At 52.6% G+C, this 25763-nt stretch overlaps 1 protein-coding gene across 1 annotated transcript; it reads left to right on the forward strand.

Annotated features, from left to right (window-relative positions):
- The first annotated feature begins 1028 nt into the window (after positions 1–1028).
- On the forward strand, positions 1029–25352 carry XRCC1 (X-ray repair cross complementing 1). The gene is made up of 17 exons (XM_082676899.1): positions 1029–1157; positions 1967–2059; positions 10895–11005; positions 17481–17639; positions 18554–18628; positions 18725–18830; positions 18992–19101; positions 19182–19287; positions 20329–20587; positions 20888–21004; positions 21901–21994; positions 22153–22285; positions 23010–23064; positions 23159–23295; positions 24527–24617; positions 25019–25094; positions 25197–25352. The coding sequence occupies exons 1-17, from the start codon at positions 1107–1109 to the stop codon at positions 25308–25310; spliced, it is 1887 nt and encodes a 628-aa protein (XP_082533025.1). The 5' UTR covers positions 1029–1106; the 3' UTR covers positions 25311–25352.
- Positions 25353–25763: the final 411 nt, after the last annotated feature.

Genomic DNA, 25763 nt, shown 5'->3' on the forward strand with positions numbered 1-25763 from the left:
TGCCCAGCCCCCTCCTCCACGGGGACCCCAGGTGGACTTCCAGCCTTCTCTTCCGTCAGGACCCAGAAGATCACTTCCCTATTTTCTCACATTCCCAACCCCACCCCCCCACCCACCACCCCCCCATCCCCGCTTTTCTTTTTTTTCTGACCTGAGGCCCAAGATCAGAATCTCAGAATCGGGTCATTTGATTCCCTGCAGGGTAGGGCGGCTGCTAGGACTGAGATACCCTTCTTTCTCTTCCCAAGGAGGTGCCCAGCGTGGGTGGGCCCCTACCTGGGAGTGTCAGCATGTTCTGTAGGGGCACGCTTGGTTCATACTCACTTTTCCGTGTTTGGGTTGTCTCTAGCTCCGACCCCACCCCAAGATGCCCTTCTGGGTCTCTCGGGGACGGAACAGAGGGGTGCTTGTCACCGGGCAGGGGTGGGCGTGGTACGAGACAGATGCCCATAGGTCACATTGGAAAACTGAGGCATGGTTGGAAGAACTCAAGGCTGGATGTGTGTTTGGGCACATGCATTGTGTTTTATTTAGGTTCTTTACCCACTCTCTCTGCCGCAGGCATAAGCTTGAGAGATCAGAGATTGTGTGTGCGTGTGTGTGTGTGTGTGTGTGTGTGTGTGTGTGTGTGTGTTGGTGGCGGTCATGGGGAGGGTAGCCAGCAACCGGTGGAGGAGATCCTGTTGCGGTAGGCTCCAGGCTCTCTGCAAAAATCCACTCAGATTTGCTGGCCTCTTGCTTTCCAACTGAAGTTGGGGTGGTGAGGATGGCGAATTTCTTCTGGGGACCAGTCCTGGAGGCCACGCCGGTTGCTAGGCGCCCGGAAAACCTAGTGTGAAAGTCACCGGAAGGGGGAGCTAGAGAGCGGTTTGGCCAGAGGGAGGCGGGAGAAGCTCGTTACTAGGCAACTCAGCCCCTCTCGCCTCTCTCGGGAGAGACGCACTGGGCTTGCGCAGTGTTGACGCGACCTCCGGCGCGCCGCTGTTTGAAAGGCCCGAGCCTCGTGCGCTTGCGCAGTTAAGCCCGCGCAGGGCCCCCCAGCTGTCTGCACCCTAAACTCAGACCCTCCAGCATCTTCTTGGTCAGGCGAAGCCCACGACGTTGACATGCCGGAGATCCGCCTCCGCCATGTGGTATCCTGCAGTAGCCAGGACTCGGTGAGGGACTGGCGTGGAGGAGGTTGGAAGAAGTAAAGGAATTCTTGAGGGGGCTCTAGGAGAACTTTTGGAGCCCAAAAGGGGTTGAACAATAATCAGTTTCCGGGCTGCGAAGAAAAAAGAACTTTATTTGGGGTTTTAGGAACTGATATTAGAGAGACACAGATTTCCGTAAAACCGAAAGTGTGTTGGGAGAGAGAGTCAGGGGCTTATGAGGACAAAGGTCACCAGGTGGTTAAAGTTGCCTAGAGAGAATTGTAATTGCCTCTGATACAAGAAATATTTGGCTTTAAAGAATAGGGTGTCATGGGTTACTTTACGGTAAGTGTCCGATAAGTATCGAGTTTCTGGTAGATGTCTTGGATGCCTGTGTTGAATGCAATAAGTGGTCAAAAGGTCACATTCCATCCAGGCTGAGACCTGCGTGGTCCCAATTCCTCGGTGGCCACCCAGCTCCATTTTAGAGAGCCCTTTTAGCAATACCGACTTCATTTTGATTTTCCTTTCACAAAAGGGACTTTATGGAATTCTAAGGAGGGTCCTGGGAGAATTTCTCAGAGGTCATAAGGGAATTCTACAGAGATGTGGGATAGAGGAACTTTCAGAGAGAAAAGGAGGCATAGGGGAGCTTCCTTCGAAGGCCCAGGGGAGAATTTCCAGGGGAAAATGCTGTAGGGGACTCAAGGCAGAGTGTGTGGGGATTAATAGGGAAACTTAAATCTGGGGGATCTCAATGGAATAATCTGAGAGCTGGGGACCTAGCTGTCATCTCTGTACCCTAACTTGCCCTTTCCCACTCTTCTCTCCAGACCTACTGTGCAGAAAACCTTCTCAAGGCAGACACTTACCGAAAGTGGCGCGCGGCCAAGGCGGGCGAGAAGACCATCTCTGTGGTGCTCCAGGTGATTCTGCCCTCCCCCCATCTCCTTAATAGGAGTCTGGAGTTAACTGGCAGTGAGTTGAGGCACTTTCCCTAGGGGCCTCAGCTTCCTCACCTGGAAAATGGGCAGTGTGATCCCTGTGCCCCCTAACAGGGGAGAAATGTGATCCAGGCACTAGGCCAGGGGTGAATCAGTGTGTGGCCTAGTTAGGTTGCTGCTACTGTCGGGGCCTCAGTTTTCTCAGCTGGAACAGAGTGAATCATTGCCATGTATCCTGCCTTCTAAAGTCTCTGGGCTCAGGGCTGGAAGTTGTCTCATATCATCTAAGCCAATCAACCTCATTTTATTTTTTTTATTTAAAAAAATATTTATGTATTTGGCTGCGCTGGTCTTAGTTGTGGCATGCGGGATCTAGTTCCCTGACCGGGGATCCAACCCGGGCTGATCTGCGTTGAGAGTGTGGAGTCTTAACCACTGGACCACCAGGGAAGTCCACAGTCAACCTCATTTTAAAGATGAGGCAACTGGGGCATAGGGCAGGGCGAAGTGAAGTGGCCAGTCTAAGCTACCATGTCTGGAATGCTGAGCGCGTTGGTACATTCTCTGTGAAGTTGGAGGGAGGCAAAGACGAAAGGGTAGTTTGACCCAAGATGGTTACAGAATTCCAAACAGGCTGTTCCTCTCCGGCATAAGAAGCTGGTGGGAGAAGCGAGCTAGGTGTGTTGCCAAGCATCTGCTCTTTGCCTGGTGCCGCCGGCCTGGGTGTTTTACCTGTGTGACCCGACTCTTCATGGAGTTGGATAATGTAGGGGCTGTTATCACCACTAATAAATGGCGGTGCTAAGACCTGAACCTACTGTGGGTGTTCTTAGCCACTTTGTCCTGCTGCTCTGTGTTCATACCTTGGCTTTCTTGATTTTGGCCACATTCCTCCCTTCTGAATGTAGGGGGTGTTTGGGGAGGGATGTTGGGGGCAAGGCTTACCTGATTGTGTTAAAACATATTATTGTCTCTCTCTTGCCCAGTGGTTCTGAAAAAGTTTTGGTTCACAGAACCTTTTGAGAATTAGGGAGAATCTGAGAATTCTCTTCCCAGGAAAAATACACAGACCCACAAGATTTTCTGAATGATTTTAGGAATTTAAATATCTCCTAGGTCCCTAACATAGTAAGAATAATGAGAGCTAACATTTATTCAACGTTATAGCTGCCTGGGAATTCCCTGGTGGTTCAGTGGTTAGGACTCTATGCTCCGAGGGCCCGGGTTCAATCCCTGGTCAGGGAACTAAAAGGAAAAAAAATTACAACTTCCGGTCACCATTCTAAACACCTCACGTGGGTTAATTCATTGAATCCTCATAAAAACCCCATGACCTCGAGTCCTTTATTATCCCCTTTTACAAGGAAGAAACTAGGCCCAGAGAGGTTATACAACTTGCCTAGAGCCAATGTTTTTTTTAGTTAGTCTTGGGACATGGATTTAAGACCCCACATGTCCCTCTTACTCACCCTGTGACCTCAGGCAAATGGTTTCTTTTCTCTGAACCTGTTTTCTCATCTGCCCATTGGGAATAATGTGATCTGAGCCCAGGGTGCTGTGAAAATCCGGAGATGTAATGTTTGCAAAAGTGCCCTGTCAGCAGGCAGGTGTTTGTGTAAAGGGAGGGATTCATGTGTTAATTACTGGGCGCTGAGTCTGCTGGGCTCTCTGGTCAGGAGATGATCAGGAACATCCCATTTGGGTCTGCACCCCGGTTGCACTGGGAACAAGAAGAAACTGGATATGGGGAGCGAGGGAGCCAGACAAGCCACAGGATTCTCCGCCCTGGGAGACCAAAGGGGGTATTGCACCTGTCACCAAAGTGGGAAACCTCGACAAGGGGCAGCTTGAGAAGGTGACACATTGGTTGGGATGTCCGGGTTTGCTACGACTTCGGGACATCCAGGGGACAGCTAGCGATTGGACACGGAGCTGGAGATAGGGCTGTAGGAGTTGTCAGCACAGGGACAGGCCCTGGAGACTTGGGAGTGGATGGATTCATTTGGTCATTCATTCATAGAAGCGCCTTGAAGCTTCTATGAAGCTTCAAGCACTGTTGTACATACTGGGGCATAGTGCAGTGGACGGCACAAGACAAACGTACGTCAGTCCTGTGGAGATTTTACGTTGGCAAGGAAGGACTGACCGATTAATAAGTAAAACGTACGTATGTCAGGTGATGAGTGCTAGGGAGGAAATTACATGGTTAAGAGAAGTGGGGAGGGACTTCCCTGGTGGCACAGTGGTTAAGGCTCTGCGCTCCCAATGCAGGGGGCTGGGGTTCGATCCCTGGTCAGGGAACTAGATCTCACATGCGTGCCGTGACTAAGAGTTCGCATGCCACAGCTAAGGAGCCCACGGGCCACAACTAAGGAGCTGGCGAGCCGCAAGTAAGGAGCCCGCCTACCGCAACTAAGACCGAGTGCAACCAAATAAATAAATAAATGTTAAAAAAAGAAAAAAAGAGGAATGAGAAATGCCTCCAGTGGAAGATGAGGCAGTGGCAAGAGGTTTTTTTCTAAATAGGGGGTTAGGGAAGGCCTTCCTGAGTTATGCAGGTACCTGGGAAAGAAACAGAGTCCAAGGCAGGCTGGCGTCTGGTAGGCCGGTGCCTGGTAGGCCGGTGCCTGGCTGGTGTCTGGCGGGCTGGAGGGACAGCAGCAAGCCCTGTGTGTGGGTGGAGCGGAGTTGACAGGGGAGAGGGGTAGGTGCTGATAGGGTGGGGGTAGAGGACCCCTAACCTACGTAAGGCCTAAAAGCCATTGTAAGGATTTAAGCATTTACTCTGCATGAGATGGGAGCCGTGGAAGGCCTCTGAGCAGAGGAGGAATAGAATGTGACTTAGGTTCTCACAGAATCTTTTATTGATTGATTGATTGGCTGTGTTGGGTCTTCGTTGCTGCGTGCGGGCTTTCTCTAGTTGCGGGGAGCAGGGGCTACTCTTCGTTGCAGCGCGAGGGCTTCTTATTGCGGTGGCTTCTCTTGTTGCAGAGCACGGGCTCTAGGCGCACGGGCTTCAGTAGTCGTGGCTCGCGGGCTCAGTAGTTGTGGCTCGCGGGCTTAGTTGCTCCGCGGCATGTGGGATCTTCCCGGTCCAGGGCTCGAACCCGTGTCCCCTGCGTTGGCAGGTGGATTCTTAACCACTGAGCCACCAGGGAAGCCCCCTCTCCCAGAATCTTCTGTGAGGTTTCCAGGTTGAGAATAAACTGCAGGGGAAAAGTGCTGGAGCAGGCAGCACTGTCACAGCGGTTGTCGATTTATTTCGCGTTGGAGACCCTTCGGAAAATCTGATGGCGTTTGCCAGCTGCCAGCGTGCAGGGTGACTCCAGCCTCACCGAGTGCTAATTTCGGTTCTTTTCAAGCAAGTGATGAGAGGAAACTTCAGGACACCAAGACACGTAGATTGATCTGTGGATTTTCCTACTACTGGGTATTTTTTTCCCCTCAAATAGCACCTCACAATATCTCTGTATTACCATCTGGGGTTCAGCCCTCTGCTTGTGGTGACAGCCCCACACGCCTTTTTCATTTGCGGTGGCCGAAAGAGGCTCTATCGCCAACCCATCACCTGCCCCCAGGAGGGCAGTTCCAGCCTCTTTGCTAACCGCTCCTGGGCCAGTGGGAATGGCTGAGAGGCAGCCCAGGTGTAACTCCTCCCGTCCCCCGCCCCCCCACCCCATGCTGAGGCGTGTTCTTTAGAAAAAATGTTCAGTAGCAAGGTGGACACGTTCTGTTTCTGTTTTTCAGTGGTTTTCTCATCACCCAGTTTGCCATTGTGATGTTTTGAAATTTTTTACCTTCTTTTGACATGACACGTGCGTACAGCAAAGCATACAGTCCAGTGAATCATCACCAACTGCAGCCCGTGTACTGCCAACCAGATCAAAGAACAGAACACACCCCCCTCCCACGCCCCCTTGTGCTCCTTCCTGTCACTGCTCCCCCGCAAGGGTAACCATGGCGTAGATTTTTAACAGCATTGATTAGCTTTGGCTGGCTTTGAATTGTTCATAAATGGAATCACAGAGTATATAGTACTTTCACCTCTGGCTGCTCTTTTCTTTCCCAGCATTGTTTGTTAGTTTCATTTTGTTAGTTTCATCCTCCTTGCTGGGTGGGGCTGCCTAGTATTCCATTGTTGGAGATAACCACTGAGATTTTATTAACTTTACTTATCAAATGGCTGTTATATGCGTATGGTGGTTAACTCAAAAGGCACAAAAGGGAGGGTATACAGTGAAAAGGAAAACTCCTCCCCACCACCTGCTTCCATTCCCTACCCCCGCCCTCCCGATTTCTGCTGCCCAGGTCTTCCCTCCTGTGGCAGCCACTGTGAGCTGTTTCTCATGTTACCCCCTGGTCACTCTGTCCATGTACAAGCGTATATATCCACCCCTCCCGGCCTTTTAAAAAGTACACTGTATGTAAACAGTCCTCGCCCTTGTTTTCTTCCAAGAAACTGTATCTTGGAGATCCATTGTCATGGCATCAAGTTCTACCTTATTCTCGTTAATGGTGCATCAAGTTCTATCTTATTCTTTTTAACGGCGCATCAAGTTCTACCTTATTCTTTCATGGATGTGGAACAGTTTTTTTGTTGTTGTTATATTGGAGTAGAGTTTATTAACAATGTTGTGTTAGTTTCAAGCGTACAGCAAAGTGATTCAGTTATACAAATACGTGTACCTATTCTTTTTCAAATTCTTTTCCCATTCAGGTTATTACAGAGTATTGAGCAGCGTTTCCTGTGCTGTACAGTAGGTCCTTGTTGGTTATCTATTTTATATATAGCAGTGTGTACATGTCAATCCCAAACTCCCAGTCGGTGCCTCCTCCCAACCCTTCCCCCTGGTAACCATAAGTTCGTTCTCTAAGTCTGTGAGTCTCTTTCTGTTTTGTAGGTAAGTTCGTTTGTATCTTTTTTTTTCTTTTTTTTATAGACTCGGCATATGAGCAATAAAATATGATGTTTGTCTTGGAACAGTTTTTTTAATAAGATGTCTCTGGGACTTTGCAAACGTTCCATGTCTCATTTCTTCCACTGTCGTGAATTCTGTCTTCCTGGGAAAGGCGCACACAAACCCGGGCCACAGATGACTCATCCTGTGCTTAAGCCTTTCTCCTCACAGCTGATACTTACTGAACACTCACGTCTTTTTTCTTGAGGTAAAATTCACGTAATGTAAGGGTCTTAACCATTTAAAGTGTACAATTCAGGGTTTTTTAGAATATTGACAATGTTCTGCATTCATTACTGCTGTCTAATCCAGAGCATTTTCATCACCCCAAAAAGAAACCGAAAACCGTTAAGCGATCACTCCCTATTCCCCTTTCCCCAGGTTGCTGCTGGCAACCACCGATGTACTTTTGTTAAAATAGGGAATTCAATTGTTTATTTTATTTTAATTTTTTTCACTCAAGTGAATTTACTGAATTAATCTGCATTTAACACTGCTGATGTACATTTAAATCAACACTTGATATTAATCTTATTTTTAATTTTTAAATCTTCAAGAAAAAATATATTACTATTTTAGTTTAAACTTAAAAAAAAATTCATTTATTTATTTTTATTTGGTTGTGGCAGGCGGGCTCCTCAGTTGCAGCTCGCCGGCTCCCCATTTGCAGCACGTGGACTCCTTAGTTGAGGCCAGTGAGCTCCTTAGATGTGGCTTGAGGGCTCCTTAGTTGTGGCATGTGAACTCTTAGTTGTGGCATGCACACGTGATCTAGTTCCCTGACCAGGGATCAAACCCAGGCCCCCCGCATTGGGATCATGGAGTATGAACCACTGCGCCACCAGGAAAGTCCCTCCAATTTTTTTAAATTGAAGTAGAGTTGATTTATAATGTTGTGTTAGTTTTAGATTTTTTTTCAGATTCTCTTCCATTATAGGTTATTACAAAATAGGAAGTATAGTTCCCTGTGCAATGCAGTAGGTCCTTGTTGGTTCTCTGCTTTATATATACTAGTGTGTACATGAATCACTGCTATACCTTTTGTCTCTATGGATTTGTCTATACTGGACATTCATATAAATAAGACCATCCAACATGTGGCCTTTTGTCTGGCTCCTTTCACTTAGCATTAGGTTTTCGGGGTTCCTACATGTTGTAGCTTAGATCAGTGCTTCGTTCCTTTTTACAGCTGAATACTGTTCCATTGTAGGGAATGTCATACAGTGTGTATCCATTCATAAACTGATGGGCATTTAGGTTGTTTCCATGTTTTTATAAGAGATTTTTTATTTATCAAAAGAAAGACAGGGGAGTATATGTGTGTGTTTAAAGTAGAAGTAGTCGTATATGAAATAAGAACCATTCATTAAAAAATATACATATATACATCCTACTAGATGGAGGGCCCCATACTTTAAATGTGGGAGAGGCAGAGGTTTTTTTTGTTTTTTTTTTTCAGCCACGCCCCACGGCATGCAGGATCTTAGTTCCCCGACCAGGGATCGAACCCTTGCTCGCTGCAGTGGAAGCTCGGAGTCTGAACCACTGGGCCACCAGGGAATTCCCAAGCTGTTGAGTTTTTATGTCAAGGATTGAAACTGGGGAATTGGGAAGCAGTGTTGGCTTGTCATCAGGCAGTTGGGTCTGAATTTCTCTTCCAGTCACTAGCTATGTGTGACATGTGAGCCATTTATTTACCTGTCTGAGCCTCCGTTTCCCCATCTGTGAAGCTGGGAGAGTTACAGACCCTTCCTTCCAAGGTGGTTGTGAGGATTCAGTGATGCCTGGCCCAGGAAGAGCTTAGCTAAGTGTGGTAGACAGAATAATGCCCCCAGTAGATATCCACATCCTAATCCCAGAACCTGTGAATATGTCCTTTACGTGGCAAAAGGGACTTTGTGGATGTGATGAACTGAGTATCTTGAGATGGTGAGATTGGCCTGGATGATTGGGGTGGGGGTGTGTGTGTGCAGCGTAATCACAAGGGTCCTTATAAGGGAAGGAGGGAGGCAGGAGAACCAGAGTCAGAGGAGATGTGAAGACGGAAGCAGAGGTTGGAGCAATGCCATTGCTGGCTCCAAAGATGGAGGAAGGGGCCACAGCCGAGGAATGCAGGGGCCTCTAGAAGCTGGAAACAAGACAAGGAAACGGGCTTCCCTGGTGGCGCAGTGGTTAAGAATCCCCCTGCCAATGCAGGGGACACAGGCCCTGGTGGCGCAGTGGTTAAGAATCCCCCTGCCAATGCAGGGGACACAGGTTCGAGCCCTGGTCCTGGAAGATCCCACATCCCACATGCCACGGAGCAACTAAGCCCGTGTGCCACAACTACTGAGTCCGCGAGCTTAGAGCCCGTGCTCCGCAGCAAGAGAAGCCACTGCAGTGAGAAGCCCGCGCACCGCAATGAAGACCCAACGCAGCCAAAAATAAATAAAATAAAATAATTTTTTAAAAAAGCTTTAATAATAATTAAAAAAAAAGACAAGGAAACGATTCTCCCCCAGAACTTCTAGAAGGAATGCAGCCCTGCTGACACCTTTATTTTAGCCCAGCCAGGCTGCCTGGGCGCCAGCTGTGTGACCTCAGGGAAGTGACGCAACCGCTTCCTGCCTCCATTTGCTTACGTGTGAAATAGAGATAATAACATCTCCTGTCTCTCGAAGAGCTGTGGGGCGGAGAGAAGATACAGCTATTATGGGTCTGCCACGTCTGAGCACTTAGACGTCCGCTGCAGTGGCTGTGGGCTGCAGTGGTTAGTATGTGTCATCTAGACTCCCCTCGGAAGGAGGACTGTTACGATGACCCTCCCCTTCCACTTGTGAGGAAACTGCAGCTCAGAGAGGTTATACGCCCCCCAGGGCTGCACCGCTTGGCAGTGGCAGGGCTGGATTTGAAGTCAGGCTGACCTCCCCACAAGCCCAGGCTCCTTCCTTTCCCGGAGGGATGTTCCTTCCTGCTGCAGGGTGCAGTCAGTGTCCGGGCCACCTCCCGACAGGGAGGTGACAGGGCAGATCGGACCGTCGGATGATCCTGGTGTAGGGTGGCAGACTAGGTACCTTTGGGGGTCGTAGTAACGTGTCATTCTAGGAGCCAAATAAAAGCTCCCCAGAGTGGAAAGCAGGAGACTTGCTTCAGCCATTCTTAACTGCCTTCCACCCCGACGTGGCCTTTACTGTCAGACAGGAATGGCAGAAACTTTGGGGGCAAAAGCCACCCTACAGTCTGCTCTTTCCTTCTTTTGACAAACGGTCATCGAGCAGTGACTAATACTGCCTCCTGACTGGCAGTGGCAGGGTGCCTGCTACATGCCAGGCCCTGAGGCCGTAGTATTTATGCGCATAATCCTAGATAGGGTGACCATCCCCACTTTACAGATGAGGAAACTGAGGCTCCAAGAGGTGAGCTGACAAGGCCACATAGCTAGCGTGTGGCAGAGCCGGGACTCAAACCCAGGAATCAGTGGTGAGCCAAACCAGACTAGGCCCCTCCCCTCAGGGAGCTTCCCCGGAGCCCTGTGTGATTGGGGTCGGGGGTGACAGATGTGCCGTTTGTCTGCATAGCGCCACCAAGGAGAGCTCCGTGGTGGCGGGTTAGCGGCCCATCCGGCAGAGTCTGGCAGTCAGGGAAGTGGGTGTGGGAGCTTATGCAGTCGGTCGGTGAACATTTTCGAGCTCTGACTCTACACCCTGTGCTGCGTGCAGGGGACGCAGTGGCCCCACTCAGCCCTGTCTTCACTGTCACCGAGTTGACTTTGCAAGGAGACGAGGGGGCCCGGATGGGGGTCATCCCTCTTCCGAGGTCCACAGAGAGCTGAGGGAGGGGGGCAGAGCGGCACTGACAGTGCGCTTTCCCTCCCCTGCAGTTAGAGAAGGAAGAACAGATACACAGCGTGGACATCGGGAACGACGGCTCGGCCTTCGTGGAGGTGCTGGTGGGCAGCTCAGCCGGAGGGGCCGGAGAGCAGGACTACGAGGTAAGCCCCCTGCTGATCCCTGCCCCAGCTGCCCCCGTTGAGGCCTCAGGCCTCCCAGGCGCCAGGCCAGGGTGGAGGCGAGTCACACTGACGGTGGCCCTCCGGAGGAGCCCAGCGTTCCCGGAGACAAAGAGCAGACCCAGGTGATAAGCTGTGTGCAGCAGGGATTTGGCTGAAATTACAACATGGTTGCAGAAACAACCAGAGGCACCTGTTCGTTTTACGATTCAGTCGCTGCTTGAGAGCAAAACTCCTTTGCTTCTGGTCCCAGAACTTCTCAGAGATGTCGCAGCCAGTTGAGATTCCGAATTGCTTGGGGTGCCTCTCTTAGTTACTTTATTTGTGACAAATGTTTACAAGCCTTTTGCTCTATTACAAATACAGTAAGTCCCTTACATATGAATGAGTTCCGTTCCGAGAGCCTGTTCGTAAGTCCAGTTTGTTCGTAAGTCCAACAAAGTTAGCCTAGGTACCCAACTAACACAGTAGTATAGTACGGTACTGTAATAGGTTTGTAATACTTTTCACACAAATAATACATAAAAAACAAACACAGAAAATAAAACATTTTTAATCTTCCAGTAGAGTACCTTGAAAAGTACAGTAGTACAGTACAACAGCTGGCATACAGGGGCACATTCGCATCTTTGAAAGTTCGCAACTTGAAAGTTTGTATGTAGGGGACTTACTGAATTTTAAAAATCGGCCCAATCCTTTTTTTAACCAGTTGAATGAATTCAAGCCAGAGTGGTGAGATCATAACGAGCCAGCTGGTCAATCAGCAAAATGATTTGGGGTAAAAATAAACCTACTGTGAAAAAGAGAGGTTACAATTTTAAGTGAACAAATCAGTTTTCTACAAATCAGTTTTCTTGCAGTGAAAAATTTTTTTCAGTTGAGGTATATTTCTCATATAATAAAATGCACAGGTCAGCGTTTTGACAGATGTACACACCTGCGTAACTGTCCCCCAGATCAAGACGTAGAGCATCGCTGGCCTTCCTGAAAGTTCCCTCGTGTCCCTTTGCAGTCACTCCTCCCACCCTCATCTCAGGCTGCCACTGATCTCTTTTCTTGCCTGTCCTAGAATTTCACATAAGTGGAATTTTATAGCATGTGTTCTTTTTTTGTGGCTGGCTTTACTCAACGTACTGTTTTTTTGGTGTTCTAACATATCCTATACATGTCAGCGGTCTGTTCCACCTTATTGTTGAGCCGGATCACTGTAAGCGTAGATCCCAATTTGTTCATCCATTCTCTTGTTGACGGGCATCTGGGCTGTTGCCACTTTTTTTTTGGCCATGCTGTGCAGCCTGCAGGATCTTAGTTCCCCAACCAGGGATTGAACCCAGGCCCCAGCAGTGAAAGTGCTGAGTCCTAACCACTGGACCGCCAGGGAACTCCCCACCACTTTTTTTTTTTTTAAATAAATTTATGTATTTTATTTATTTATTTTGGGCTGCATTGGGTCTTTGTTGCTGCGCGCGGGCTTTCTCTAGTTGCAGCAAGTGGGGGCTACTCTTCGTTGCGGTGTGTGGGCTTCTCACTGTGGTGGCTTCTCTTGTTGCAGATCACGGGCTCTAGGCGCGTGGGCTTTAGTAGTTGTGGCACGCGGGCTCCGTAGTTGTGGCTCGTGGGCTCTAGAGCGCAGGCTCAGTAGTTGTGGCGCACGGGCTTAGTTGCTCCACGGCATGTGGGATCTTCCCAGACCAGGGCTCGAACTCGTGTCCCCTGCATTGGCAGGCGGATTCTTAACCACTGCACCACCAGGGAAGTCCACCACTTTTTGACTATTATGAAAAAAGCTGCTGTGAACATTCTTGTACAAGCCTCTGTATAGAGATCTCTTTTAGGTAAATACGTAAGAGTCGAATTGCAGGGTCTTCAGGTAGATATATGTTTTAACCTTATTAGAAATGGACAGTTTTCCAAAATGGTTGTACCAGTTTATATTCCCTTCAGCAGTATATGAGTTCTTTTTGCTTCCCATCCTTACTTATACTTGATATTGCCAGTCTTTTAAATGCATATGTGTTGAATTTTATCAAGTGCTTTTTCCACCTTACAAGGTACATTTTAACCAGTGAGGTTTTCCTTGAACACACATTCTTATTCTAAAGGTTCTAGGGAATTCCCTGGAGATCCAGTGGTTAGGATGCCACACTCTCATTGCCGAGGGTCCAGATTCCATCCCTGGTCGGGGAACTAAAATCCCACAAGCCATGTGTTGTGGCCAAAAAACTAATAATAATAAAATAAAAGTTCTATAAGTTGTAAAAAGGCAAACTAAGGCACATTATGTTTTGAAGAGTTTATTTGAGCAAACAATTCAAATCAGGCAGCCCAAACTGAAAAATTATTAGGGGTGCTGTGTCAATGGGCTAGGACAGAGATTTTTAGAGAGAAAACAGGGAAGCAAAGCAAAGCAATTATTTAATTGGCTAGAGCTTAAATGGTTCCCTTACTTGGGAAAATCTAGTGACTTGGCTATTCACGATTAGTTGATTTCATTTTCTTAGATTCGAGTACACCAACTCTGGCTTAGATTTTGGTTGGTTTACTTAGGCTACCTAAAGCACTAGAGTCACTGAGTCTAATGGCCTCCTTGTTTAAAATTTTAAATAAAATCAACCATCTTTGGGACTATAAAAAAAAAAGTTTTCTTTTCTTCTTGGCAAACAGATTTAGATCAAAATTCTACTTTATAATTATGGAAACAGGGTAAGTGCATTGTTAGCTAAAACTTTATCTAATCGGGCATGTGACTCTTTATTATTCTTATCTTATCTACCTAGAAAGGTGGAGTGGTTAGCTTAGGGCTTGATCTTTTCAGAGTCTGAAAACCCCTCTGTCAATAGTCTCCCATTCTCTCAAGGTTTTTTTTTTTTTTTTTTTTTTTTTTTGCGGTACGCGGGCCTCTCACTGCTGTGGCCTCTCCCGTTGTGGAGCACAGGCTCCGGACGCTCAGGCTCAGCGGCCATGGCTCACGGGCCCAGCCGCTCCGCGGCATGTGGGATCTTCCCGGGCCGGGGCACGAACCCGTGTCCCCCGCACTGGCAGGCGGACTCTCAACCACTGCGCCACCAGGGAAGCCCCTGTCAAGGTTTTTAATTAAACTTCTGCTGGAAGTTTTGTTATAACTGCTAGCCAAGACTGAATTAAAGACTCTGGGACTTATAAGGTCTGGCTTCTGCCCAGAGACTAGATACGGTTGGAAGAGTCAAGAAAGAAAAGGAAAAAGGGCCGAGCAGGGCTGGTCCGTGTTGATGTCACCCATACAAACGAAGCCAAAGGCACGTATTTTAATAACTAGTGACATTTTCTACAAAATCATCAACATTAAAAATATATATTTGTTTATTTATTTGTTTGTTTATTTGGCTGTGCTGGGTCTTGGTTACGGCATGCGGACTTCTCAGTTGCGACATGTGGTATCTAGTTCCCTGACCAGGGATCAAACCTGGGCCCCCTGCCTTGGGAGCACGGAGTCTTAACCACTGGATCACCAGGGGAGTCCCAACATTTTTTTTTTTTAACCCCTCCAAGTTCTGCAAAGGGGATATCTAAGCTTGCAAGGTTAGCACAGTCTAGAGAATAAAGGTTTAATCCTAGAACCTTAAAGACAGTATTGGATAATAAAACAACTGGAGTTGTTTTCTCTTCACAATGAGTGGGAGGAGAGTATATTCAGAGGGAGGCTCCCCCTTAGTGTGGGTGGCAGCTGCCAACCACAGCTTGTGTTGCCCCTTCATTTAGTCACTAGATGGTAATTCAGCTCTCCCATCGGCTCAGAATCAGCCCTTTTATAAACAAGTGTAGTCAAGGCCAGGGAGCTGGCTTCCCTTCTGTATAATTTTTGTCATCTTTGCTGTTTCCTTTTCATAATCAAGAGCTGAGCACAAAGAGATATCTAGTTACAGTCTCTGTTTTTCCCAGCAAAAAGCTTTCGTTTTCTAATTTCACAGCATGTCAGTTAGAAAAGAGACTAAGTAACAGATTACACCCAACTAAAGTTGGCTTACTGCCTAAGAATATATATTGTTTCCTTAGGAGGGAAGTCCAGCATTAGGCAGACCCAGAGTTGATTGGGCAACTGAACAAAGTCAGGGTGCTTGGTTGGGCACCTCTTGATTCTTTTGGGCTTTGCCCACATGGTCACAAGGTGGTTGCTGTGGCTCCATCCATCACCTAGTAGCATCCAAAGCAGAAAGCGGAGGAGTGGAATGGCAGAAAAGCAGTGGTTTTCTTCCATCCTCTGTTTCTCTTTAATGAAGAAGGAAAATCTTTCCCAAAAGCTTCCAGCAGCCTTCCTCTTAACATCAAATTGCCCATCCTTGGACCAGCCACTGGCAGAGGAAACCGGACCACTTGGACCAATCATGGTTCATCCCTTAGTGTTGGGCACGCAGCTCTTCCACTGCTTTTCAAAACTGCCTGGTCAGTTTTTGTTCCTTCGTCATACTGTTAATAGCTCCATTTATTTCTTTAGACTGTTAAACACAATTACTTTTATATTGTGTGTTTGATAATGTCAATATGTGCAGTCTTTGTGGGTCTGAGTCTGCAGTTTATAGTTTCTGCTGACCCTAAATCATGGCAGCCTGTTTCCTTATGCCTCATGGGGGTGTGTGTGTGTGTGTGTGTGTGTGTGTGTGTGTGTGTGTGTGTGTGTGTGTGTGTGTGTGTGTGTGTGTGTGTGTGAGATTGTTGATTCTGCTTTTGGGGAATGTATCTGTGGGAATTCTTTGAGGGCCTGGTTTGAAGTACGTTCCTCCGAAGAGGATTTGCCCCGGCACCAGGTGATACTACATACATGGGACCACTTAAAATTTTCACCTTGGGTTTTTCCACGCAGATAACTAGTGTGGATTTTTACTGCAAATCCTTGAGAGTACAGACCTGCGGTTAGGAGTCTCCAGAGAGAATTTTTCAGCTTTTCTCTGCTGTCCCCCCAGAGCTAAAGCCTCCCACTGACTCTTCCCACAAGGCACATTCCTCCCTAATTTACCCACGGAGGGTGTTGCCCTTTGGAGAGGCCCAGCTCTCTGCTCTGTGGCACGGTCCCCAAGATGCCTTTCTTCCTGACTTGGAGCACAGGCTTTCTTTCTTGGTCTCTCCTGCTACCACCACCTAGAGCCCTTTAAAATCAAGCTCTGTGCCACCGGGAATCACCAACATCAGTGCCACCCACTGTATCAGTCAGGGTCCCACCAGGAGACTGAAACCACACCAGTTAGTTTAACAGAGAGAATTAACGTAAAGAATTAGTAACAAGGTATTGAATTGAAGAGGCCAGAAGACTAAGGCAGGACGCGGAAGCAACTGCAGGGGGCAGTCACCGCCCTTAGGGTTGGAGGAACAAAAGGAAGAGGTTGGCATGACTGAAGGGTAGATGTTTCCAAGCTTGGAGGTGGGGCCCTTGGAGCTGAAACTCAGACCCTGAGGAAGGGGAGCTCCCTGGCTGGTTCTGGTATGTCCCTGAGAGGGTGCAGTGAGGCCAGTTCTGCAGGTGTTGGGAAGCTGCAAACTGGATTCATCTGCCGCCCCGGGGGAAGAACAACAGCTGCAGACGCAGGAGCGAAGCACACCTGGGTGCTGCTCGGGGGATCTGCAAGAAGGCTCAGGTCCCGCCTCCCTCCTCCAGCCTGTCTCTCTAGCTCCCCCTGCTGGCAGAGCCTGACAAGGAGCAGCTGGAGATTAGAAACGTCCCCAGCATCCCAGAGCTGAGCTACCAAGGGTGGGGTGTTTTCTTTTCTTTTCTTTTCTTTTCTTTTTAAAATATTTTTTGTTTTTTCTTCTTTTGTATTTTTTCTATTTTATTTTATTATTTATTTATTTATTTTGTTTGTTTTTTGAGGGCGGGTTTGAACTGAGAGACAGCCACTTAGTAATGGGTGCAGCTCCCCTACCTCTTTGGATTCTGCACTGTAATTTCTGGCCTCGAATAATTCCCTTCTGCTGACTCAGCTGTGCATTTCAAAAAGGTGTTTGAGGGAATTCACTGGAGGTCCAGTGGTTAGGACTCCACGCTTTCACTGCCAAGGGCACAGGTTCAGTCCCCGGTCAAGAAACTAAGATCCCACAAGCTGTGTGGTACGGCCAAAAAAAAAAAAAAAATACAATAAGGTGTATGACTATTGTGCCAGTCATTGTGAATATCCTCTGCTGGTGAGGGTTCCTGAAGCTCCCTGTCCTGAGGGTTCCCGCCATGTGGCCAGATATGGAAGACTCTGGAAGAATTTAGAGAAGGGTGGTTCAGATCTGGCACTAGAAGGACCCCTCTGGGGCCTGTGTCAGGGAAGGACTGACTGGAGGCCCAGAAGTGAGAAGGGTCTAGAGGCCCTGAGGCAGATTGAGGTACAGCTAGATCTGGCGACTCCCTGGTCCCTGCTCAGGCCCCTGCCCTCTTCCAGCCCCCAGGAGGTGTCACTGAAACCAGCCAGGCCTGGTTCTCATCCTCTGTGCCTTTCCCCAGGTCCTTCTGGTCACTTCGTCTTTCATGTCCCCTTCCGAGAGTCGCAGTGGCTCAAATTCCAACCGCGTTCGCATCTTTGGGCCCGACAAGTTGGTCCGGGCAGCAGCAGAGAAGCGCTGGGACCGCGTCAAAATTGTCTGCAGCCAGCCCTACAGCAAGGTACCCAGGGTGGGAGTGGGGTCCTTGGTCCCAAGCCACGAGAGAGACGAGAGGCCGATGTTGAGTCCCAGAGGGCTGGGAGGACCGGACAGTTGGTCTCCCCGTGGGATTCCAAGGAGGCTGGGTCCCTGCGTTCTCTGAAATTTGTTTGAGGTCCTCCCCATATAGGAATCTTCGCTTCCTGGAGGGAGATGAGGAAGGATGACCTGCAAGACCTCAGGGGAATTGGGAGAGGGAGCTGCTGACTTGTTGGAGATGGGGCCTCGTAGAATTGGGCCTCAGAGTTAATATCACGAGATCTGGAGTCAGAACGCTGGTTTAAAACCTGGCTTCTCCACTCCTTAGCTGTGTGACCTCTGGCTTCAGTTTGCTGATCCTTATGGGGTTGCTGTAAGTTAGGGATGCTAAGCTGTGGTGACGAGACCCGAGTATGTAATGACAGCACACAGTAAAGGTATACTTCTTATACCTCTGGATCTGTCCCGGGAGGTGTTTGGCCAGTCATCCCGGACCCAGTCTCCTTCCATCTCATGGCTCTGCATCCACCCAGCAGAAGGGGAAAGAGTCTGGAGCATTTCTGAGTTCCAGAAGTGATACCCAGGCCTCCCTCCCATTCCACAGGCAGGAGTTTGGTACGCAGAGTGGATTTGCTTAGACACCCAGCAGCCTTTGCCAATTGGTCTGAGGCTTAAGGAGCTGGTGCATGTAAAGGGCTTTGCACCGAGCCTGACCCCAAGTTAGGGCTCAATGACAGCTTGCTGTTATCATCCTTGTCATTATCATGCGGTCACTTCCCCGCATGTGTGTGTCCATAGGAGGGAAAGAGCCAGAAAGGGGTTTCTGTAAATAAAAGGGATTGGGGCCAAGCCTTAGTCCTTGGCCACACTCCCTGATTCCCACCCCTCCTCTCCCAGGATGCCCCCTATGGCCTGAGTTTTGTAAGGTTTCACAGCCCCCCAGACAAAGAGGAGGCCGAGGCCTCATCCCAGGTAAGCTCTACCTGCCACCGCCCAGAGCCTTCTCCCCACCTCTTCACCCCACCCTGCTGACAGCCCTCCCACTGCGCTGACCTTGTGGGACCTTAGAAAGTGACCAAGCTCGGCCAGTTCCGCGTGAAGGAGGAGGATGAGAGCGCCAGTTCCCTGAGACCCGGGGCTCTCTTCTTCAGCCGGATCAACAAGACCCCTCCAGGTGAGTGCGGGAAACCTGGGTCCTGAATGAGTAAAGGCCGGGGGCCTGGACTCCTGGGTCACTCTCAGGTCTTGGGAACAACACTCTGTGTCCCATGGATAGGAGCCGAAGGATCTGAGGGTCTAGCCCTCTCGACCTGGCTCCACTTTCTCCCTCTGCAGTCGCAGCCAGTGACCCAGCAGGACCCAGCTATGCAGCTGCTACACTGCAGGCCTCCAGTGCCGCCTCCTCTGCCTCTCCGGCCTCCAAGACAGTAGGCAGCACCTCCAAGGTGAGATCATCGGACCTGGTGGGGTGGAAAGGGAGGAGGTGAGCTGGAGGCCTCGGCCCATCCTACCCCCTCATCCTCAGGAGTCCCCCAGAGGCAAGAGGAAGCTGGATTTGAGCCACGAAGAAAAGAAGACCCCCAGCAAACCATCCGCCCAGCCCTCACCACCCGCCCTCAAGAGAACCAAATGTGAGCAAACTGGATTCCTTGTTCCCACAGGGGCCTGGATACTGGGTCTGAGGGGGAGGGGCCGGGGGTCTGGATCCTGGGTCTGAGGTGGGAGGGGCCGGGGGCCTGGATCCTGGGTCTGAGGGAGGAGGGGCGGGGTGTCTGGATCCTGGGTCTGAGGGAGGAGGGGCCGGGGGTCTGGATCCTGGGTCTGAGGTGGGAGGGGCCGGAGGTCTGGATCTTGGGTCTGAGGGGAGAGGGGTGTGTCTGGATTCTGGGTCTGAGGGAGGAGGGGCCGGGGGCCTGGATACTGGGTCTGAGGGGGGAGGGACCGGGGGTCTGGATCCTGGGTCTGAGGTGGGAGGGGCCGGGGGTCTGGATCTTGGGTCTGAGGGAGGAGGGGCCTGGGGCCTGGATCCTGGGTCTGAGGGAGGAGGGGCGGGGTGTCTGGATCCTGGGTCTGAGGAGGGAGGGCCCGGGGGCCTGGATCCTGGGTCTGAGGTGGGGGGGGGGTGTCTGGATCCTGGGTCTGAGGGGGAGGGGCCGGGGGCCTGGATCCTGGGTCTGAGGGGAGAGGGGCCGGGGGCCTGGATCCTGGGTCTGAGGTGGGAGGGGGGGGTGTCTGGATCCTGGGTCTGAGGGAGGAGGGGCCGGGGGCCTGGATCCTGGGTCTGAGGGGAGAGGGGCCGGGGGCCTGGATCCTGGGTCTGAGGGGAGAGGGGCCGGGGGCCTGGATCCTGGGTCTGAGGGGGGAGGGGCCGGGGGTCTGGATCCTGGGTCTGAGGGGGGAGGGGCCGGGGGTCTGGATCCTGGGTCTGAGGAGGAGGGGCCGGGGGTCTGGATCCTGGGTCTGAGGGGGGAGGGGCCGGGGGTCTGGATTCTGGGTCTGAGGGGGGAGGGGCAGGAGGTCTGGATCCTGGGTCTGAGGGGGGAGGGGCCGGGGGTCTGGATCCTGGGTCTGAGGGAGGAAGAGCCAGGGGCCTGGATCCTGGGTCTGGGTAGGGAAGGGCTGGGGGTGTAGCCCTACAGCTACTGACTGAATCCACTCCTTGGCCTCCCCAGTGTCAGCTCCCACCCCTACCCCAGCCACTGCCCCTGTCCCTGCCGCAGCACGGGGGGCGGCGCCAGGGAAGCCCCGAGGAGAAGTTGCCGAGCCCAGGGCCCCCCGCGCCGGCCCGCAGGAGCTGGGGAAGATCCTCCAGGGTGTGGTGGTGGTGCTGAGCGGCTTCCAGAACCCCTTCCGCTCGGAGCTCCGGGACAAGGCCCTGGAGCTGGGGGCCAAGTATCGGCCAGACTGGACTCCAGACAGCACCCACCTCATGTAGGCCTGCGACCCCTCCCCACGCTCCCTGCTGCCTCTCCTCTGCCTCCCTTCGTCTCCTCTGTGTTGCCTTCTCTCTGTTACTTCGCCTCTCTGTATCCTCTGCCTCTTGTTCTCTTTCTCTTCTTCCCTCTGATTCTTAAAGTCTTCCTTCCCCTTGGCCTCCCTGTGTCTTTTCTGCTTCTCCCACATCTGCCCCGTGTCTCTCCCTGTCTCTCTCTTTCTGTGCCCCTTGTCCCTCTTTGCCCTTCACCTCTCAGATCACACCGGGCTGACACCCTCCATTCCGCTCTCTGCCAGCTGCGCCTTTGCCAACACCCCCAAGTACAGCCAGGTCCTAGGCCTCGGAGGCCGAATCGTGCGGAAAGAGTGGGTGCTGGACTGTCACCGCATGCGGCGGCGGCTGCCCTCTCGGAGGTGAGGCCTCGCTGCGCGCATGTGGTTTACACACGCACACCCCGACCCTGCCCCTTGTCCCCATGCTGGGCAGTGTCAGGGATCTGGAGAGAAATCAGGCCAGGCCCTTCTGGCCCAGAGTCAGCAGACTTCCCAGAGGAGGAGGGGCAGGGTGGGGAGACACAGTGGGGGGCAGGGGGGGCGGTCCGTGCAGGGCTCTGGGAAGTCTGCTTAGCGAAGGAAAAGGACACTGCAGGCTGGAGACACAGCATTCCCAAGCCTCAGGGCAGAGAGCGCCCGCCCGTTCACATTCCTTCACCCGAAGCCCCTGCTTGGCGCGAGGCTGGGCTGTGCAATGCTGGCCCCCGACGTCGGGTCCTGCCCTCGAAGGCCTCTGACTTTGATGAGGGGCCGGACTTAGCTCTAAAATAGTTTGGAGGCAGGCCCAAGGGGAGGACCGCAGTGAGCTAGGGGTCTTCAAGGAAGAGAACAGGTTTGCCAGGCTGAACAGAGGCGGAGAGCATGCCTGGGCGGAGGAGCCGGGGTTGGAGTCAGCCTGGTGTCTGCCCAGAGGAGCTGCAGGGGCACTCAGCGCCTAATGAGAAACTGACTTTGATTCTCAAAGGGGAGAATTATTTCTGATTTTTTTTGTTGTTCCTTTTCTGAAATGAGTCATTTCTTCCCAAAGAGGGAAGGGAAGCCAGGAAGTGCTCTGGTCTCCGGTGTGGGTGGCTGGGGGTCTCTGGGGCCCTTCCGGAGCTGGGAGGAGGGTGGGCTAGGAGAGGAGCCATGATTGCCACCCTGAGTATTTAGTAAATACTGAATGAACAGCCAGTGCCTGTTGCTTCCTAAGCCCCCTCCCCACCTCCCCCGGAGGACACATCTGCTGTTTGTCTGAGGCCTGATTCCTCCCCCAGGTACCTCATGGCTGGGCCAGACTCGAGCAGCGAGGACGAGGGGGGCTCTCATGGCGGCAGCAGTGAGGATGAAGCCCCCAAGCCTCCCGGAAAGGTCTGATGCCCCCGGCCCGGGCGGGGGAGGGTGGAGTGGGGGGGGGACATGGGTGTGTCATGGTACCCAAACTCTCCACTCCTGCCTCCTGCAGGCGCCCCCCACGCTCACACCCGCGCTGCCCCTTCCGTCCTTGCTGACCCACCCTCCCTCCTCAGCGGCTCCAGACCAAAGCCAAGCCCTCTCAGGCAGCAGGACCTAGCTCACCGCAGAGACCCCCAACCCCAGAAGAGACCAAACCACCCTCACCAGGGCCCCAGGAAGATACTGACACCAAGGGGGAGCAGTCAGGTCAGAGCCTGAGGGAGGAGGGGCCGGGGGTCTGGATCCTGGGTCTGAGGGGGGAGGAGCTGGGGGCCTGGACTCTGGGTCTGAGGGAGGAGGGGCCGGGGGTCTGGATCCTGGGTCTGAGGGAGGAGGGGCCGGGGGTCTGGATCCTGGGTCTGAGGTGGGAGGGGCCGGGGGCCTGGATCCTGGGTCTGAGGGGGGAGGGGCCGGGGGTCTGGATCCTGGGTCTGAGGGGGGAGGGGCTGGGGGCCTGGACTCTGGGTCTGAGGGAGGAGGGGCCGGGGGTCTGGATCCTGGGTCTGAGGGAGGAGGGGCCGGGGGTCTGGATCCTGGGTCTGAGGGGGGAGGGGCTGGGGGCCCGGACTCTGGGTCTGAGGGAGGAGGGGCCGGGGGTCTGGATCCTGGGTCTGAGGGGGGAGGGGCCGGGGGTCTGGATCCTGGGTCTGAGGGGGGAGGGGCCGGGGGTCTGGATCCTGGGTCTGAGGGGGGAGGGGCTGGGGGCCTGGACTCTGGGTCTGAGGGAGGAGGGGCTGGATTCCAGGCAATGGATCTGGGGTAGAGGGTGGCTGTCCCACCCCCCACAACCCCTAACTGGATTTGGAGGGCCACTGAGCCTGCGGGTTGGAATGCCTGCATCTGTGCTCAGGCATGAGACTGGGAGGGAAGGTTACCGGTCTTCCCAGACGAGAAGGCATGGGCCTTGCATTGACTAAGCTTCCATTCGCAGAAGGACAGGACAATGGGGCAGAAGATTCTGGGGACACCGAGGACGAGCTGAGAAGGTAGGGTTTGGGCTGGGGGTCAGGGTGGCCCTGGCCTTGCGGGGAGGGGCATCTGGTCTGCATGCTCCTACCCCACCCCTCTTGGCCTCTCCAGGGTGGCTGAGCAGAAGGAACAAAGGCCGCCCTCTGGCGAGGAGAATGGCAAGGACCCGTACGCAGGATCCACGGATGAGAACACGGACAATGAAGGTCCCCCGGAGTCTCCCAATCTGCCGATTCCCGAGCTCCCAGGTGGGAAATCCTCCCTCCTGATGTGGGATTTGGCCCTGTTACTTCTCTGCCGTGACTTGCCCCAGCCGGTCCTGGGCTGGCTGCTGCCCCCTGTGACTTGTCTTTCAGGCTCCTCACCCCCAGTCCCTGGCCTTTGCTACCTCCTTGTCCTCTTAGGCCTGTTCCCTTCCTTTCAGCATCCTCTCCTGACTTCCCTCTCCGTCCCTGTCCTGACTTCTGCTGTGACCGCTTGCATCACAGCCCAGCCCCAGGCGAGACCCCCTTTGGCTTTCCGCTCCCTCACGCCGGGGGCCTCCCACTCCCTAGGCTTCAGGATCACCCAGGGGCTTTTAAAATCTGCAGGTGCCCAGGCTCCACCCCCCAGGTTCAGCTTTGTCACTGTGTGGTGGGGCCTGGGGAACACAGGTGCTGTGGGCGTGGGCGCTGATCTCTGTTGGGACCTACATGATGCCAGCATTGTTATTCGTCACCCCAGACATGATTGCGGGGGGCGTGGGTCAGGGCCAGGTCAAGAATGAAAGGAGAGGGGAACTGCCCTGGCGGCCCAGTGGTTAAGACTCTGGAGTCTGTGCTTCCATTGCAGGGGGCGCAGGTTCGATCCCTGGTTAGGGAACTAAGATCCCACATACTGCGCGGTGAGGCCAAAAAAAACAGAGAGAATGAAGGGAGAGCCGGGCAGTCAGAGGGTCTGAGCAGAGGTGAGGGTCAGTGGCCACTGGAAGAAGCCGTTTCTGCTCGGTTCCTCATGGGTGATGGGCAGGAAAGTACTTTGATCCTCCAAAGCCCCAAACACGGCATTGGCAACTTGATGGCAAATCATGTCAAACTGGAACGAAGAACCACCCTGAAGGTCAGAGCCAGAGAAGGCGCTGATTAAAAAGGAGTGGGACAGCCATGGCGAGGAAGCGGCAGGATGTGAAATTTCCAAGCCAGGCCAAGCTAATGAAGTGATTGACCTGGTGTAAGAAACATGTTGCAATAATAATAATTGTGTCTTTTATCATTCTTGCAACAAAACAAAGCAAAACTCCCCAGAGGCTCAGATGGGCCTGGCCGGGAACCACTGCTTGTCATGGATTATTCCCATGCCAGGCTGTACACGGACACCCCTTTCCCCCTCCGGTGGCTGCGCCGGCCTTGCTGTCCTGCCTCTGCGTGTTCTGTGGCTCCTGGCTGGTGCCCTGGGACTCCAGGGGCCTCACGCTCGGCTCTCCTGCCATCTCCCCTGCAGACTTTTTCCAGGGCAAACACTTCTTCCTGTACGGGGAGTTCCCGGGGGATGAGCGGCGGACGCTCAGCCGTTACGTCACAGCCTTCAACGGGTCAGTCTCCGGGGACAGGGGAGGTAGGGGAGGAGGTGTGGTAGGTCGTGGGGAGAAAGGCCTTCGGGAGGATGGAGAAGGTCGTACCCCCAGGCTGGGCACAGGCTGTGGAGTTCTGTGCCAGACCTGCTCACGCCGCTGGGCAGCCCTGGATGCGTAGCTTCCCCTCGGGTTCCTCTTCTCTAAAGCGAGGCCGCACAGTGCCCTTCTGAAAGGATTGGCGCCTGCGGGAGCTGTTGGCTTCGGGGCTGTGGCGAGCCTGGCACGTGGGAGAGTGGGGGACCCAAAGGCGGCCTATAGGGGACACAGGTGGGGATGGAGAACGGCCTCTGAGGATGGCTGGGGAGTAGGGTGTCAAGAGAGGGGACACCAGTTCTCTGCCCCTTTTCTTCTCCTGCCAGGGAGCTTGAGGACTATATGAGCGACCGGGTCCAGTTTGTGATCACGGCACAGGAGTGGGACCCCAGCTTTGAGGAGGTGAGTCCTGAAGGGGCAGGGAGAGGGAGCCCAACCTGCCCTCGCATCCCCCGACCCCTCCTGGCTCACATGCTCCTGCACGCCCCCCGCCCCCCCCTGCAGGCCCTGATGGACAACCCCTCCCTGGTGTTCGTCCGGCCCCGGTGGATCTACAGTTGCAACGAGAAGCAGAAGTTGCTTCCCCACCAGCTCTACGGGGTGGTGCCCCAGGCATGAAGTACGTGCTCTCACACACGAGTTTATTAATAAAGGTGACGTGGTCTGGAGCAGCTGCCCCTCTCACCTGTGTCTCCCAGAACCCACAGCAGGTTCCCAGCTTTCTGTCTTATGTTTGGTTTTGCTTCCCCTCTGAAGGCCGGGTCTTTGGGCTGCCTAATGACCCCTGTGCTGGGGTCCCGGAAAGAACGAAGGGCTCTCTATCTGGGGTCTGGTAGGGAAGGAGCTCTTTGTCACTTCTTTGGGGCCCCTCCCCCCTTTGGTGGCAGGTGGCAGGGAATTAGGAATCTGATAGCACCACCCTCAGCTGGTTCTGACCCCCCTGGAGCCCATTCCTGTGTCTCGGTTGTCCCTCTGGGGGTCCTGGACTGGGGACTGGCATATTCATGGGATAGGCCTCTCTCTCTCTCTAAGTCTCAGCTCTCTGGGCCAGGGACATCTCCCTTTCTCCAG

This window comes from Grampus griseus, assembly GCF_964374135.1.
Source record: "Grampus griseus genome assembly, chromosome: 19".
Taxonomy (NCBI): Eukaryota; Metazoa; Chordata; class Mammalia; order Artiodactyla; family Delphinidae; genus Grampus; species Grampus griseus.

Excerpts from the sequence above, each read along its gene's own strand:
- XRCC1 (XM_082676899.1), top strand. The coding sequence starts at position 1,107 with ATGCCGGAGATCCGCCTCCGCCATGTGGTATCCTGCAGTAGCCAGGAC. Across the intron at positions 1,158-1,966 it reads CCTGCAGTAGCCAGGACTCG|ACCTACTGTGCAGAAAACCT; the intron begins GTGAGGGACTGG and ends TCTTCTCTCCAG. Across the intron at positions 2,060-10,894 it reads CCATCTCTGTGGTGCTCCAG|TTAGAGAAGGAAGAACAGAT; the intron begins GTGATTCTGCCC and ends CCTCCCCTGCAG.